The 14326-nt window shown below is 36.6% G+C and overlaps 1 protein-coding gene across 1 annotated transcript; it reads left to right on the plus strand.

Moving 5' to 3' along the window:
- Positions 1 to 9344: 9344 nt before the first annotated feature.
- LOC128867729 (serine protease grass-like) lies at positions 9345 to 14326 on the plus strand. Its single transcript, XM_054109185.1, has 6 exons — positions 9345 to 9453; positions 9529 to 9748; positions 12607 to 12887; positions 13381 to 13565; positions 13655 to 13756; positions 13849 to 14326. Exons 1-6 carry the CDS (start codon positions 9392 to 9394, stop codon positions 14187 to 14189), a joined length of 1191 nt encoding a protein of 396 aa, XP_053965160.1. The 5' UTR covers positions 9345 to 9391; the 3' UTR covers positions 14190 to 14326.

The raw sequence follows: 14326 nt of genomic DNA on the forward strand, positions 1-14326 counted from the left end.
TTGCTTGAAATTTCCTGACAACGCTGGTGCATCGATATAAGGGCTCGCAGTGTCGGCCTTAAATTCACCACAGCAACGCCATCGCCACGATGTGGCCAAGAGAGTATTAGGTAGGGAAGAAGACAGAGAGAGAAAGAAGGTGCGTGTGTGTAAATTATGTGAGTGAGTATGAGCTAAAAAATATTCCTGGGCATTCCACTAAAAGAAAATAACAAAAAAGTGACGCGAAGCTATGAATGAAATTATGAACGCGTACAGCTGAAAGCATTTAGCAACATGTTGCTGCAGCAAAAGTTGCCGCTTGGGGATGAGTGAATATGGGAAAGCAAAGGCTTGGGTATGCGCCGAAATAAATATTGGTTTTAGGTATATTCGTCTCTTAAAACTTTAGGCCGACCTTGCGATATATTATTACTTGTGAGTCGTCTAGTTGGCGATAAATGTAGATGATTTGGAGGAAACACAAAGTTTTTAATTTACATTTCCCTTCTAGTTTCATTAAAATATAAAGACGATGAAGCATTTAAGTCCCTAATATTTCACAGAGCGATTTAAATATATTATATTAAAAACTTCACTACAAGACTCGGCAGGTATCATAATTATAAAGTAATGCCCATAGCACATTTAAGTTAGAGGGAAAATTTTGCTCATTCTGTAGTAGCAACAGAAATGGGGAAAAAATAAAAAAGATTATAGGCACGATTTCAGCGAATAACAGAAGGTGGAGAAAGGCTTCGCATCACTTAGTATTTCTATTGGGCATCAGTTGAAATGTGAATAAATGAAAGGCACGCTTTAGTTAACTTATCTAAAAACACTTAAGCAATTATTATAAGCGCACATAAATATGAAGAAGATCACTTGGTAACCTCAAGCGTCGCTTGGAGTGTTTAAGAGAAAGATTCTGCCTATGATTTTTGGACCTTCGTACGTTGGCGACGGCGTGTATCGTAAGCGATGAAACAATGATAAATTTTACGGTAGTTCGGATTCGGGGATTCGTGGATTCATGGATTCGGATGTCCAGCTTTCGTGCCATCTCTTCAGTGGCCTCCCGGGTGGTCTGGTTTGGACTATTCTGCCATTCATCGCCATGCTTGCTACGCGTTCGCTCCACATTCAATTTCTTTGTCTACCTTGAAATTGAATGGAGAATTACACTTGGTTTCAGATATGGCTTTGGATTAAGTAAGTTATTAAGATCTCTTTATTCAACTCCTCATCATCTACATATTTCTGAATAGTGCTTCAAATTTGGACGACTAATCATGGAGTATTTGAAGAAAGGGTTGGCCGAAGGTTGGATCTTTCCGCGATGTGTCTGTACCCCCTTCAACCACCTCATAGGTCAGCGAGTCTGAACTCAGCGTGTCTAAGTACAGATTTTAAAGTATTCGTGTACATAGTTGCCTGCTGTAGTAGGGAACTCGATTGGTTGTCCGAAAGCGTAGAATTGTACTATTTCCAGTTAAGCAAGTTAGTACTTCACTAAAAGTTTATAATTGGTACCATCTCGCCTAGAACATAACAAACTGTAATAAAATAATCAAATAATTCGGTTTCTTGACCTCCACCACCCTTTTACTCAAGATATTTTTTCTTGACTATTTTTCGTCCTCAACCAAAGCAGAAATTTCAAAAACTAATTTTTCAAAGTTTCTTTCCACAATTCACTCACTGTTTCTAAAATTCACCACACAACCACCGCCACTCCAACAACGTCCATCCAAACCTTATTGTTGCTGCCCTGGCGAGTATGCACTCAACACACATGCGCGCGCCTAACATTTCATATTAATAAAAACAAAGACTGGCTCTGACTCCCTCACACTGGCTTGATTTCAAAACAAACTGTTGGACGTGACCACAACAACACAAGAACAGAAATAGCCAAAATACTAGTAACAACAATGTAACAAAAAAAGCAAAACAAATAAATAACAACAGAGGGTAGGAGAGCCAGAAGGAACCCGTAACAGTACAACAAACGTAAACAACAAAAATAATATTTGTAAAGAGACAACTCACAACGGGTAAGTACTCTTGAACTTAAAACAAAGGAAAGTATGATAAGCTGAGCTTGAAATGAGTAATGAACGGGTGGATTAGTAAATGAGCAGAGAAGCCAAAACGTGGGATATGATACTTTCTGTTATATTACAAGCACATATACATATGAATATAAAGTATAAGAATAAATTTGAGAATAGTTAATGGTAGACTGTGGAGCCAACTTTGTATTCGTTATTTAATGTTCAATAATAAATGTCAAAACAGAAAATGTTTAAGAGTTAATTTCGTTGGTGTGTATTGAAAAATATGTTTGTGTTACACTCTCACACACCCGTTATATCCCTCTGTTATGAGTATTTTTTGGCCCTTTCCTGCACAAGAATCAAAAAAGATGCATTTACTATGGAGTTAGAGGATTCAAATGTTTCGTTAAATGCTTTCCATAATTTTTTAAATAGAACTGCTGAACGCATCAGATAACCGAAATGTAAGCACCGCAAAGTTTCCTATACCGATTTACTATAAAAATGTGCTTTGACGCTCCCCCAAAAATCAAATTTAGGCGTAAACTTTTAAATCGATAATACCCGTAAATTGCTTCTCTCTCTCTCTACCAGAATCCATTGCCAAAATCTTGTTATTTTGTAAAAAGTGTAATTCTGTCTTATGTCCTGCATAAGTTCTGTTACAATTTAAGTCCGTTATAGATATGAAATTAAAATACTTTTTTTAATGAAGTTAGTTTTATTTGCTCATGTAAATATTAAAATTTTTTTTTTTAATTTTCATTCGAAATGGTCACCATTTGCTTTTACACAAGCCTTCAAACAATTAAGCCATTCAGCTATATCGACACGCACGGTTTCCATGCGTACTGACATCCCTGCTCGAACCTGAGATTCTTTGAGACTCTCCAAATTTCTGTGAGGTCTTCGCCAGGCCATCTTCTCCAATTCTGACTACAAACTATAATCCAATGGATTCAAATGTGGACATCTAGACGGCCAATCTTCTGCGTCTAAGAACCCAGGAATATTGTTTTCTAACCACTGCTGGATGGTGTTTACCTTATGGGCCGGAATCTTGCTGAAAGGTCCAAGGCTCTCTATGGAAGAGAGTACTGCTCAACTGCTGCACCACGCCTTCTAAAACATACTCTTTATATACTTTTGCCCCAGTCTTAACCCCTTTTTCGCACAAATGTGAAGAGCTGTAACTCCACCAAGACATTTCCCACCAAACCATTACGGAAGCTGGATGATGGCCACGTTGTTCCACGCATTTTTTGCGTCTTTAAAAGTTTTAGCATAGATTTTGTCATTTTGCTTATGAAAACCTTCTTCAACACTGAACATTTTCTCATCTGTGAAAAGAATATTTTCATGGCCGTTGACCGCGCGCCACGAAAGAAATTGCTTGCATCTGTCGAGTATAATTTTCTTCAAGATGGCAAGGAATTCAAAAAGTACAACTTCTTTAGAAAAGTATCATACCTTATAATGGAACGGCTCTTGAAATTGCTTGCCGAAATACTTCAGCTCGAAAAGCTTGCTGAAAACAGTTTACTTGCCAAATCTGAAGATTTATTTAACATATCAATGAATCTGTACTTATTTAGTCCGAATATATTTTTGTTTACTAATTCAATTCCAGCTAAACGCTCTTACAAATTGCCTTCTAATTTTTCTCTGTTATCATTATCACATTTTGTTTTTTCTCTTTTTTTTCTTATAAAAATATTAATCATCTAAATGCTCGCGATTTCTGCCGCTGGCATGTATAAGTGCGCACTAGCCGGCAGGTTTGGCGGTAACAGACTACAAGCATACATAGGTACATATGTCACATAAGTACTAGGGGTGTTCTAAATTCCTAGCTTGCGAATTACGAAATATGTACGACCACAAAAATTTGTTTATATGAGAATGGAATCTGTATAATTTTAATTCAATTATATAAGCTTTCAAAAAAAAGTATCGAAGTTAGAATTGCGTCTTTTCCCAGCTTTCGAACGTACGCATAACTACTTATCTGGAAATTTTCGGAAAGACAAATAAGTCATAACAAAATTTTTTATTTAAAATTTTAAAAATTTTAATTAAAATGGTACTTATATTTTGTTATTATTTTAATATATTTTTTATGACTAATGCAAAATTTTACTCAAACTGTTACGTATGATTAATTAACAAACTTGCATGATCTTAGCAGCTTACATTTCCTAATTACGCAATTATAGTGCAGGTGTGAACATGGCATTAAGTATGGAATTTCAGTAAACGGGATCATAAGGTAATATATATTATAAAAAAGTAGATAGCGGTGCCACGCCCATTTTCTACAATTCAAAAAAAAAATAATAATAAAATTGAGATTTCGCTTTGATTCGCATATTTTGCTTACCATCATGTCGTATAAGACATTTTTTAGTAGGGAAAGCGGAAGAAGCAAACAAGATGGGGGTTTGGATTAGTGAATGACGACCAAGCCGCCTCAAGCTACTAATGAATTTCACCAGATGTGTGAAATTTAAACCCACAATATCCGCAAGTTTAGCAAAAAAAGATAGCTCAGATGCCTAAATCTTTACCCTACGACAGTAGAGCAGCTAAGAAGAAGGTGCTGAGATGATTCTACCTCGTCCCTGGAGGACACAGAAAGAACTTGAGTTTCACCGCATGGACACCTATCGGACAGCTTCGGGCTCGTTCACCTTTCAAGTTCCCTCGAACGCCCCCGATCTACCCGTTGCTAGAGGGATTGGCTATCGGAGCAGATATGTACGTCCTTTACAGTAATTACAGAATAACACAACCAAACTCATTTCTTAATTGCGGCTACTTGGAAAACACTGCAGTGGTTCGGAAGCCTAAATTTGAGCTTGATGGAGAGCTCCTCGCAGAATATTCCCCCACCAACTCTTCCGTCTGTAATTAAATTATCATAAGTCTATGCACTAATGTGCTCGAGCATAAAAACCAGGCTGCTAATTTTTGCAAAAAAATTAAAAAGAGCTCTTCAAACTTGTCAAAGAATGTGGCGGGTAATGATTGCATTTAGCTGATTGATGTGTCACCATAAAAAGTTGTACAGTTTCAAGTTTTGCCTCTTCTTACACAAAGAAATTAATAAAGAGTTACTTAACCTATTCGTTAGCCAATAAAATAAAAAAATTACACACAAATAAGAACCCCTCTAATGTAGAAATATTTCCATAGTAGAGATGATTAAGTATTTTATACCTACATATACATATACACACCTTCATACCTAATTTATAGGGAAGTACAAAATGATTTCTTAGCATTCACCGTGCGTTATTTCCCATTAAACACCAGTATCATCCAAGCCTGACTCTGGCGATTTGAGAGCGTTCGCTAGTACTGCCGAAGTCAAAGTAATTAACCGGTTTTTTAGGAGATATGTAACCACACTGAAAATGTATAGAATGTACAAAACAAATTATGCACGCTTTTGTACTTTTTTTGTATTTATAATACACAGTGAAGACCGCCATGGTCTTGTGTTGATACCGACTGCGGACTGCAAACTTTAAGCATGAAAAAATGTTTCTGTAACAGCGGCGGCGATCATATTGGGGCAGAGATAGGCAGTGGCGAATCATTAAATTTATTTCGGTTGCGAAAAGAACTTATTGTAAGAACTGTTCGGCGGTTGTATTAAACTTCACGGCCCTGTACAGGTACTTTAAGCGGTTAGGGGTAGTCAGAGGCCCGAAAAAATGATGATTTTCAATCATTCTATTTTGCTAGTGAAACGCTTAATTTTACAAAAAAAAAAACACAGCATTACTGCATTATGTTTCCTCTTGACTTTAGAAAATTTTCAAAAAAAAATTAATAATTGTAAAAGTTATCGCTGTTTGTGTGGAGCCCATTTCTCCAAAACCCCTTGCGGTGATCATCACAAGTCCTTGGAGATTCATTTAAAATCATTCGCCCAAGAGAAATTAGTTTTATTAATAGATGATCTTGTGTCTGATCGAAGTTTTTTTTTCTAAATTAACAATATGGCGGCATAAGGAAATATTTTTCAGATTTTCGCGAAAAAAACCGACAATTATTTTATTTAAAAAAAAAAAATCGAAATTTTTGAAAAAAAAACCTTCGATCAGGCACGAGTATTTTATCTATTTCAAAAGCAGTATAAATTAAATTGAAATCTACCAAGCGCTTTTTAAGTTACAGTGAGCACCAGTGCAAAAAACATAGTTTTGAGGAAAACTCATTTAAGGGGGCAGCTACCTGTAAACGGCCATATTTTCCCTGATTTTCATTAAAATTATTTAAAATGGCGGATGTACCCTCAATTCTTCCAGGAAGGTCGGAGCGGGGTTTCTCAATCGTCAGTGACCTGAATACAAAAACCCCAAAAGTTGTTTGTTTATTAATGTCATAATTTCTATATGAATTAAAAAAAAATGAAAAAAAAATTCGCGGAATAAAATGCTTACAAAAAATTTAATATTGGCCCGACTTTTCCTACTATTTTTGCTTCGAAAAAATTCAAATTTTTTTTTTCGAAATTCTACAGGTATCTGTCCCCTTAAAGTTGCAGCTGCTGCTAGCTATTTGCTCTCGAACGCTCCGGAACGCCCGAGCGCCCATTGTTAATTGTTGAATAACTCAAAAAGTGTTTGTCGCATTAACTTCAAATTTTTACACAATATTTTTAAGATATTATACCTTAAGAAAATGCAAACAAAATTCAATTTTTTTTTTAATTCTGGCTTCCTCTAACCCCTTAAGTTAGAAGCGAAGTTTTTAAACAAAAATAATTTGACTTTTCAAAATGTGCTATTGGATTGTCTCTATGGCGGAACTTGCATCGCTTGACAATCCATAGTTCATATAAGACTTGCTACCCGCTACTGGGGGCTGCAGTTTATTTCCTGTATCATTTTGTGGCAGCTCCACCGTATCTTATTATTTTATTAAATTTGCAAAACTCTTCTCTTTCAAAATCATTTAAGTAATAAATACCTGTAAGAAGGCAATTAGATGCTTTGTTGCTGCGCTCAAAAATCCCTCTTCAATATTCGTCAACAATTTACCAGCTAATGTTTCTAATATGAATCGTGTTCTACTATAGTAATATTAACCTCCAACAAAGAATGGTATGCCGCCTGAAATTTGGCCAGTCAACTAAAAGCAATATAACGGATAGTGCACACGCTGTATGCCTGTAGTTTGGAATTTATGGAAAATATGTACCCATATAAGTTAGCACCAAAAGAAAATGCACACAAGACCATGAGGTCGAAGAGCAAACCTCATAAAGAATTTAGCACCGAAAGACTATTTTTTTTTAATGTCAAGCCTTTTTCTGGGAAAAATAAGCACAAAGGATTGGTATTACCTTCCTAGACATGGCAGTTATTAGAAATAAAATATTAGGGACCTTTGATTCGCCACGTCTATGCTTGCTTTCTCTGGACTCTGCTCACTGGACGAAAAATTTCCATGTGAAAGCAACAACAAAATTATCGAGCAAGATTTGCTGCTAGCGAGAACGATTTTACAAATGGTATAACCATTTGCTATGCTGCCAACTCTCTTTCAAGAGAGTTTTATTAGGCCGCGTTCATACAAGGAGAGTTTTGTTGCTCCAACATTGCGATTTCTCTTCTGGTGTTGCCCGTCATGTTCACATTATTTCCAATTGTTAGTTTTTAGTCTTTAGTCAACAACAGCATTGAGAAGAACAAAACCGAAAAAGGGTCGTGGCGGAGTACGAGCGTCGCAAGTAACGAGTTGAAGCTACAATCCTTCTTACTATTATGGGTCCTACTCGTTAAGTGCTTCCAAATAAGTGTAATTTTTGAGAACTCTGTTCCAACGCTACTAACATATGTTTATTTATGTCAGTGGCTGCATCTATTCGCCTCTTGATTACAACATGGGAACAACAGCTGATGAGCTGAACTGTCGTAAAGCGACGTAAACTGATCATAGTATCAGTAATGCACTAAGGATTCGTCTACAAAGCTGCCATTTTTAATTAATGAAAAATTCTCTGCAAGTGCGGAACAAAGATGGAATAAAAGTTCCACCCGAAAACCAATCTCTACTAAATCCGAGTAGGCAAGATAATTCGCCTAACAACCGCCGCGCCCACTAAGCGTTCCTTGATTGGCTTACATGCATCCATATTACGGACTCACCAGGACGATTTCTGTAGAAATTGTTGAGCTGTGGAAAAGGTGAAAGAGGTTATACTGTCTCCTTTGTAACTGCCTAATATAAGTTAGATGGAGAGCTAAAGCGCGATCGTTTAGCGTAGACCTAAAGTGACCCAAATATTGTATAAAAGCTAACTGTAACTCTTTATTGGATGCTTGGCCGAGTTACTCCTCCTATTTGGGGTGTACGTCTTGGTGCTGTTCCTCAAATGGAACAGAGTTTCTTTATAATCAATTTTAATTTTTGGTAAGGCGACCGTCGTAGCTGAATGGGTTGGTATATGACTACCATTCGGGAGTGCGTGAAATTCGAACATCCGTGCATGAAACAGCAAAATGAAAAATATTTTTCTAATAGCGGTCGCCTCTCGGCAAGCAATGGCAAACCTCCAAGTGTAGTTTTGCCATGAAAAAACTCCTCATAAAAAAGCATTTGCCGTTCGGTGTCGGCTTAAAACTGTAGGTCCCGCCATTTGTGGACCAAAATCAAGATGCACGCCACAAATAGGCGGAGAAGCTCAGCTAAACACCTTACAGAAGTGTACGCGACAATTATTTATATATTTTTTTTATTTATTTTATTATTTATTTATTTTTTTACTATTCATTTTTTCATTATTTATTTATTTTTTTATTATTTATTTTTTAATTATTTATATATTTAAAGCAGAAATTCCTATTCCATCTTAGCTAAGAAAATATCACACATTTGGCCACATTATTTTCCAAACCACCCCTGCAGATAGAACAGTTTTTTTATTTTGGAACATCTCTCTCTTTATTTGTATTCTGTAATATTTTAAGTACTGCATCGCACCCTCGCTCTTGAACCATGCCCACCGCTGTCAGATGACCTACGGATGATGACTGTCATTTTTCTTACGCTGAAAACACAACTCTGCTTTGACTTGGTGATTAGCAATCAGCTGCCTCTCACTCTCATTGCTGATTTTTCGTTAAGCACTGAATGCAATATAAATTCGTGACTTTGCGAACAAATGTTTGATAACCGGTTTTTTCACAGATGCCCCACTAGTCCAGCGGCGCAATTTCGAGCAGCACTAAGAGAGGCTGCAGCGCTTTCGCATTCAATTTCAAAGTTTTGCTAAAAATGTTCAAGATTAACTTGATTTCATTTCTCATTGTGACAACGACTAAGACGGATTTATTATTATGATTTTCCAGCTGCACTTGAAAAGACTTGCAGAGAGGCATCAAATGATAAGGTTTTCTTGGTAAGTTCAGTGAAAAAACAAATACTTGCTAAAAATTGTCCTGTCAATCAGCTGATAGTGGCATTTTCTTCGCAGTTTAACTTTACTCCTGCTCGTGCAAGTATGCATCCTGCCTTATGCTCATAGCCAAAACGCGAACAATGCAGAAAAAGCGGAAACGGAAACTTGTGTTGCGCCCAATGGCTCGCCGGGTCATTGTCTGGTCTATACGGAGTGCGCTAACTTGGCGCTTTGGCGAAGGCAACATAATCTGCAAAATAGCGAGGATTTGAAGAAATTGCTTTGCGCAAACGATGTGAGTAGAAGCAATTGAAAGACTTATTTAATATTTTTATATATTTAATTAACTGCATAGTGAAAGTGATCTTCTGATGCACGATTCTGTAGTGCAGGTCGATTAATGATAGTTACAATACAACCATTGAATCATTGATATTGTAAAAAGTTTGTTTGCGCTGTAATTACATGTGAAGTTAGAGTCAACTCAAACGCCAAGCAAATGGACAATATCCCTTGACTAGTAGCCTAAACAGACGGCGGCGTTAATCGGGATTACCAACTCAGTTAGATCTAATTCAAACTGTAGTGTGACAAACGGTTGTTACGCCGATTAGTGAACAGTTGTTCTGCTTTTTGGGCAGTTTTGTCAGTAAAAGATGGACCGCAACCAAGAAATACGAGTATTAACTGCCCTGACACAAAGAAATAATTATTTATTTAAAAAAATGTTAAATTGCAATTTTTCAAAGTGTTCTGAAATATTTAACAATTAATGTAATTTCGAAAATGTAGAACAAACTAGCATTGCATCCATTTTATTTTATTTCTTTTTTTTTTTGTTATACTCTTTAAAAGTTTCATTATTTTTGATTAACAATAAACATGAACTATCAGTTTTCTGCAAATGTGCCATGGAAAATTCCGCTAATCCACTTAAATTATGGAAATTAAGTTGGTGTTGTTGTAGCAGCTTATTAGGCTAGTTGTCAATCCGCATTAGTTGCACTTAATTCCTGAGATAATGCGGAATTAAGTCGTTAATCCCAATTAATGCCACTGACTGTCTAGGAATCCGAAATGTCCTTCAGGATGGCCTCTGTGAGTGATTGATGGTTAAAATGCGGTTTCTAGTCAAACAATCAGTCACAAGAACGGATCGATGAGATGGTGCATTATCATGCAATAAGCGCCAGCTTCCTCCTTAGCGGTATTCACAGCGAAATCAGCGAATGAGATGCAACAAACGCTTCAAAACGACAAGATAGAAAATGCATTGACGGTTCGGCCCGTTGGCACGATCTCTTTATAGACAATTTCCTTGGAATCGTAAAAACAAACAACTTGATTTTTGACTTCTCCAAACGCGATTTTTTTTGAATGCTGGCTCGGCCGGGGTCTTCAGTTTTATGTTGGAAACATCACGTTTCATCACCAGTTACAATGTTGTAAAGGAAGTTCTCGTCTTTTCTCGCCTCTTTAACGAGCTTCAACGTTCGAAAGTTGAATTCTGAGCAATTTTTGGTTCTCAGTTAACTTAAGCGGAATAAAACGTGCACAGACCTTTCAAGAGGCCAAATGATCAGTTAAAATGCGATAAATCGATGTTTCGGAAATATTCATCTCCGATTCCAGAATTTCAACGATGATTTCGGATCGTTTTTGATAAATTTACGAACAATTTCGATTGAGTTTTCGGTGAAGAGAGCCTACTACAAGGAAACGTAAGGGTCAAGCTCCATCTGGTACCACTAAGGACCAATAGGTCTATGTAATGGCTTTCAGCCATCCAGGTCAACCTAACTTAACACTTTATCGACCGGTTGTGGTTGAGGCTGCCACTCAGTAATTACCGGCTAAATTTTCACTATGCATTGTGTTGTGCTTATTCCTTTTGTTTTAAAGTAATGGAATTTTATTGATATTTATACTTTATTTTGTATTTGTTTTATACAATTTATTGCCTGTATCACTTACATTCATGAAATAAATTCAAGGTAACAGTAATTAAATTTTTTAATATCTATTTAATGAGGATGATCTGATTTTGGTGCTCTTTTTGTAGGCTCTGAAGTATTTTGGTGGTTATTTGAGCGTCTAAGCAAAACTCTTCATCTGCACTTTCTCCATTAGAAACGGTAAAAAACTATTATAATTGATAAAAAATTGGAGAGGAAAGCTGCAAATAATTAACGACGTTGGCGCTGCGTAGTTATAAAAAGAGCAACCCACTGACAAAAAACCGTCGATAACCAAAAGCCGATTAATAGGCTACCGGTCAATTGGCCTCTGGTGACGCTCCAGCATGCTTGTCCAGCAGGCTTATATGTGTGCGTTTCGGGTGACACTCGTACTTGCTTCGTGTCACACATACTTGTTGTCGGCTTTTGAATGATGAAAATCAAAAATTTTAGATATTAGCGTCAAGCACCCGACACGCACACATATAAGCCTGCTGGACAAGCATGCTGGAGCGTGACCAGAGGCCAAATAAGCGCTGGCAATCGAAAAGCCTATAAATAGGCTACCGGTCGATAAAGTGTTAACCTTTCGGTGATTACTGAATTTTGGCGGCCCGTATGTTGATTGTCAATTAAGTCGTCACAGCCGTCTCTGAAACAAATCATCGCTATAAACTTTGTTTTCATCAATTCAAATGTTTCGGTAAACGTTTTACTGATTTTAAAACAAAATTTGATATTAGCTCTTTGTTCGAAACTCACTTTTGTACCGATGACACAAACATAACTGGCACTTTAGACGCAATAACTTCGCTTCCACTGAAACCGATGTCTCCAAGCTTTCACTGGAAGTTAGCTAGAGATGTAACTTCCAACGCACTAACTCATTAAAAAGATGGCGCCATCAAAAACATTTGTATGACGCCGGTCTTGCTTATTTTAGACTTCACCTTGTATGTTTATCAAAAGTGTAATTAAAATTCCATAATCAATCCAAAGCAAAATTTTTGTGTATCTAATGATAACGAATACTTATTTTATGTGCGAGTTCTGAATATACCAAATAAATTTCATATTTCGTGAATACCCCTGAAATTAAGCTCGTTCTTAGGTCAAACAAATTTTAAAAATATGAATATATTTATGTAATTATACCATATTAAAATACATTTATTCCATCCTGATATTGATATAGGAAATTCACGTTTGCTGCAACCACACCAATCCCTACTTAACCGACACCGACACCGATTACTTGAAACACTTGAATCCTGACGGCTTGGCCTTGCTCCAAGCAGTGCAATGTACCCGACCGCTTACCGATCGTGTTGCCAATGGAAAAAATGCAATACTGGGCGAGTATCCATTTATGGCATTGTTGCGTTATGACGTTGTCGGACGTCCATTCTTATGTGGTGGCTCGTTGATAACATCTTGGTTTGTGCTAACGGCCGGTCACTGCATCACACCGACTTTGTAAGTAAAGGCGTAATGTGAGTACCCTAACCAAGTGCATATATATAAGTTCTTGTGATGTGAATAACTCTTTAAGGGCCTTTTTCTCAACTAACCCCTAGCGTCACAGATTATCTTCGTGACAACAAATATTTTTTTTTTGTTAAGGGTTAGTTGATATGCCTTCTAAAATAATTGTTTTGTGAGGTTCAAGGTAAAGTAAAATAAAGTGAAACTAATTAAGGCGATACAATACATCAGATTTTGTTCAACGGTATTGCCAATCAGAAGTTGAATAAAGTGGTGGCCCTCCAAATTTTTCGCAACAAATAAATTTTTCTTCGTGTGTTTGTGTACAGATCGAAAATAGTTAAAGGTCACATTAAAGTTAGGAACAATTTATCCACTCGGTTAGTAAAACTCACTTTTTTGGTTAGTTGAGACAACAGCCATGAATGCATTGAATTTTCCTCAGCCCATTTAATTTATTTTTCATTTTGCTTTTATTACCAAGAATCGGTGTTCGTTTGGGTGAATATAATCTCTCTACCGAGATTGACTGCGTTGGCGGAACTCTGTGTCTGCCAGAGGCAGAAAATTTTCTAATTGCACAAAAATTCAAGCATCCCAATTACAATAATCCAATGTGGACGCACGATGTTGCCTTGCTAAAACTGGATCGTGAGGTGAAATTTAAAGGTAAGCGCTGAGATGGCGAATGCACAAAAAAATGCATATGTAAATGAAAGTTGAACCAAAATTAATTAATGGAGCATTTTTATTTTCAGTACATATTAAACCTATTTGCCTGCCTATTTCACCACTTGTCTTTGAATACAAAAATTTGCCAAAACATTACTACGTTGCCGGTTGGGGTCATACGCAGAATAGTAAGTCGATGGATTTTTATGTTTACTCCACAAAATTGTATTTTTTTTTTTCAAATTATATTTACTTATTTCATATTTTCCAATTTAAAAAGCTACTTCCAGTGATATTTTGCAACATGCTAAAATTCCCCATCAAGACCGCAATATTTGTGAAAGAATTTTCGCACCTCATGGCATAGGAATTACTTACGACCACATTTGTGCGGGTGGTGAGGATCGTGTCGATACCTGTAAGGGCGATTCCGGTGGACCACTTTTTACATCTGTGCCTTTCAAGAAAATGAATAGAATAACATTTAATCGTCAAGTACAATTTGGTATTGTCTCTTTTGGCCTTATTGGTTGCGGTGATAATAATACAAAGGAGGCGGCCTATGCAAATGTGTTTGAATATATGCCGTGGATCACGAATATTTTAGCATTAGAAACATAAGTAGATACCCATAATTTTTGTACAGACATTTGTTTATGTATTTAAACAGAGTTTCAAAAAGTGAAATGGTATGCACGCGCATACCAACAACGGATGAGGGTTAAAAGCGGCTTGTAATATAAAATTTATTAAAATAT

The sequence above is a fragment of the Anastrepha ludens genome, chromosome 6 (genome assembly GCF_028408465.1).
Source record: "Anastrepha ludens isolate Willacy chromosome 6, idAnaLude1.1, whole genome shotgun sequence".
Taxonomy (NCBI): Eukaryota; Metazoa; Arthropoda; class Insecta; order Diptera; family Tephritidae; genus Anastrepha; species Anastrepha ludens.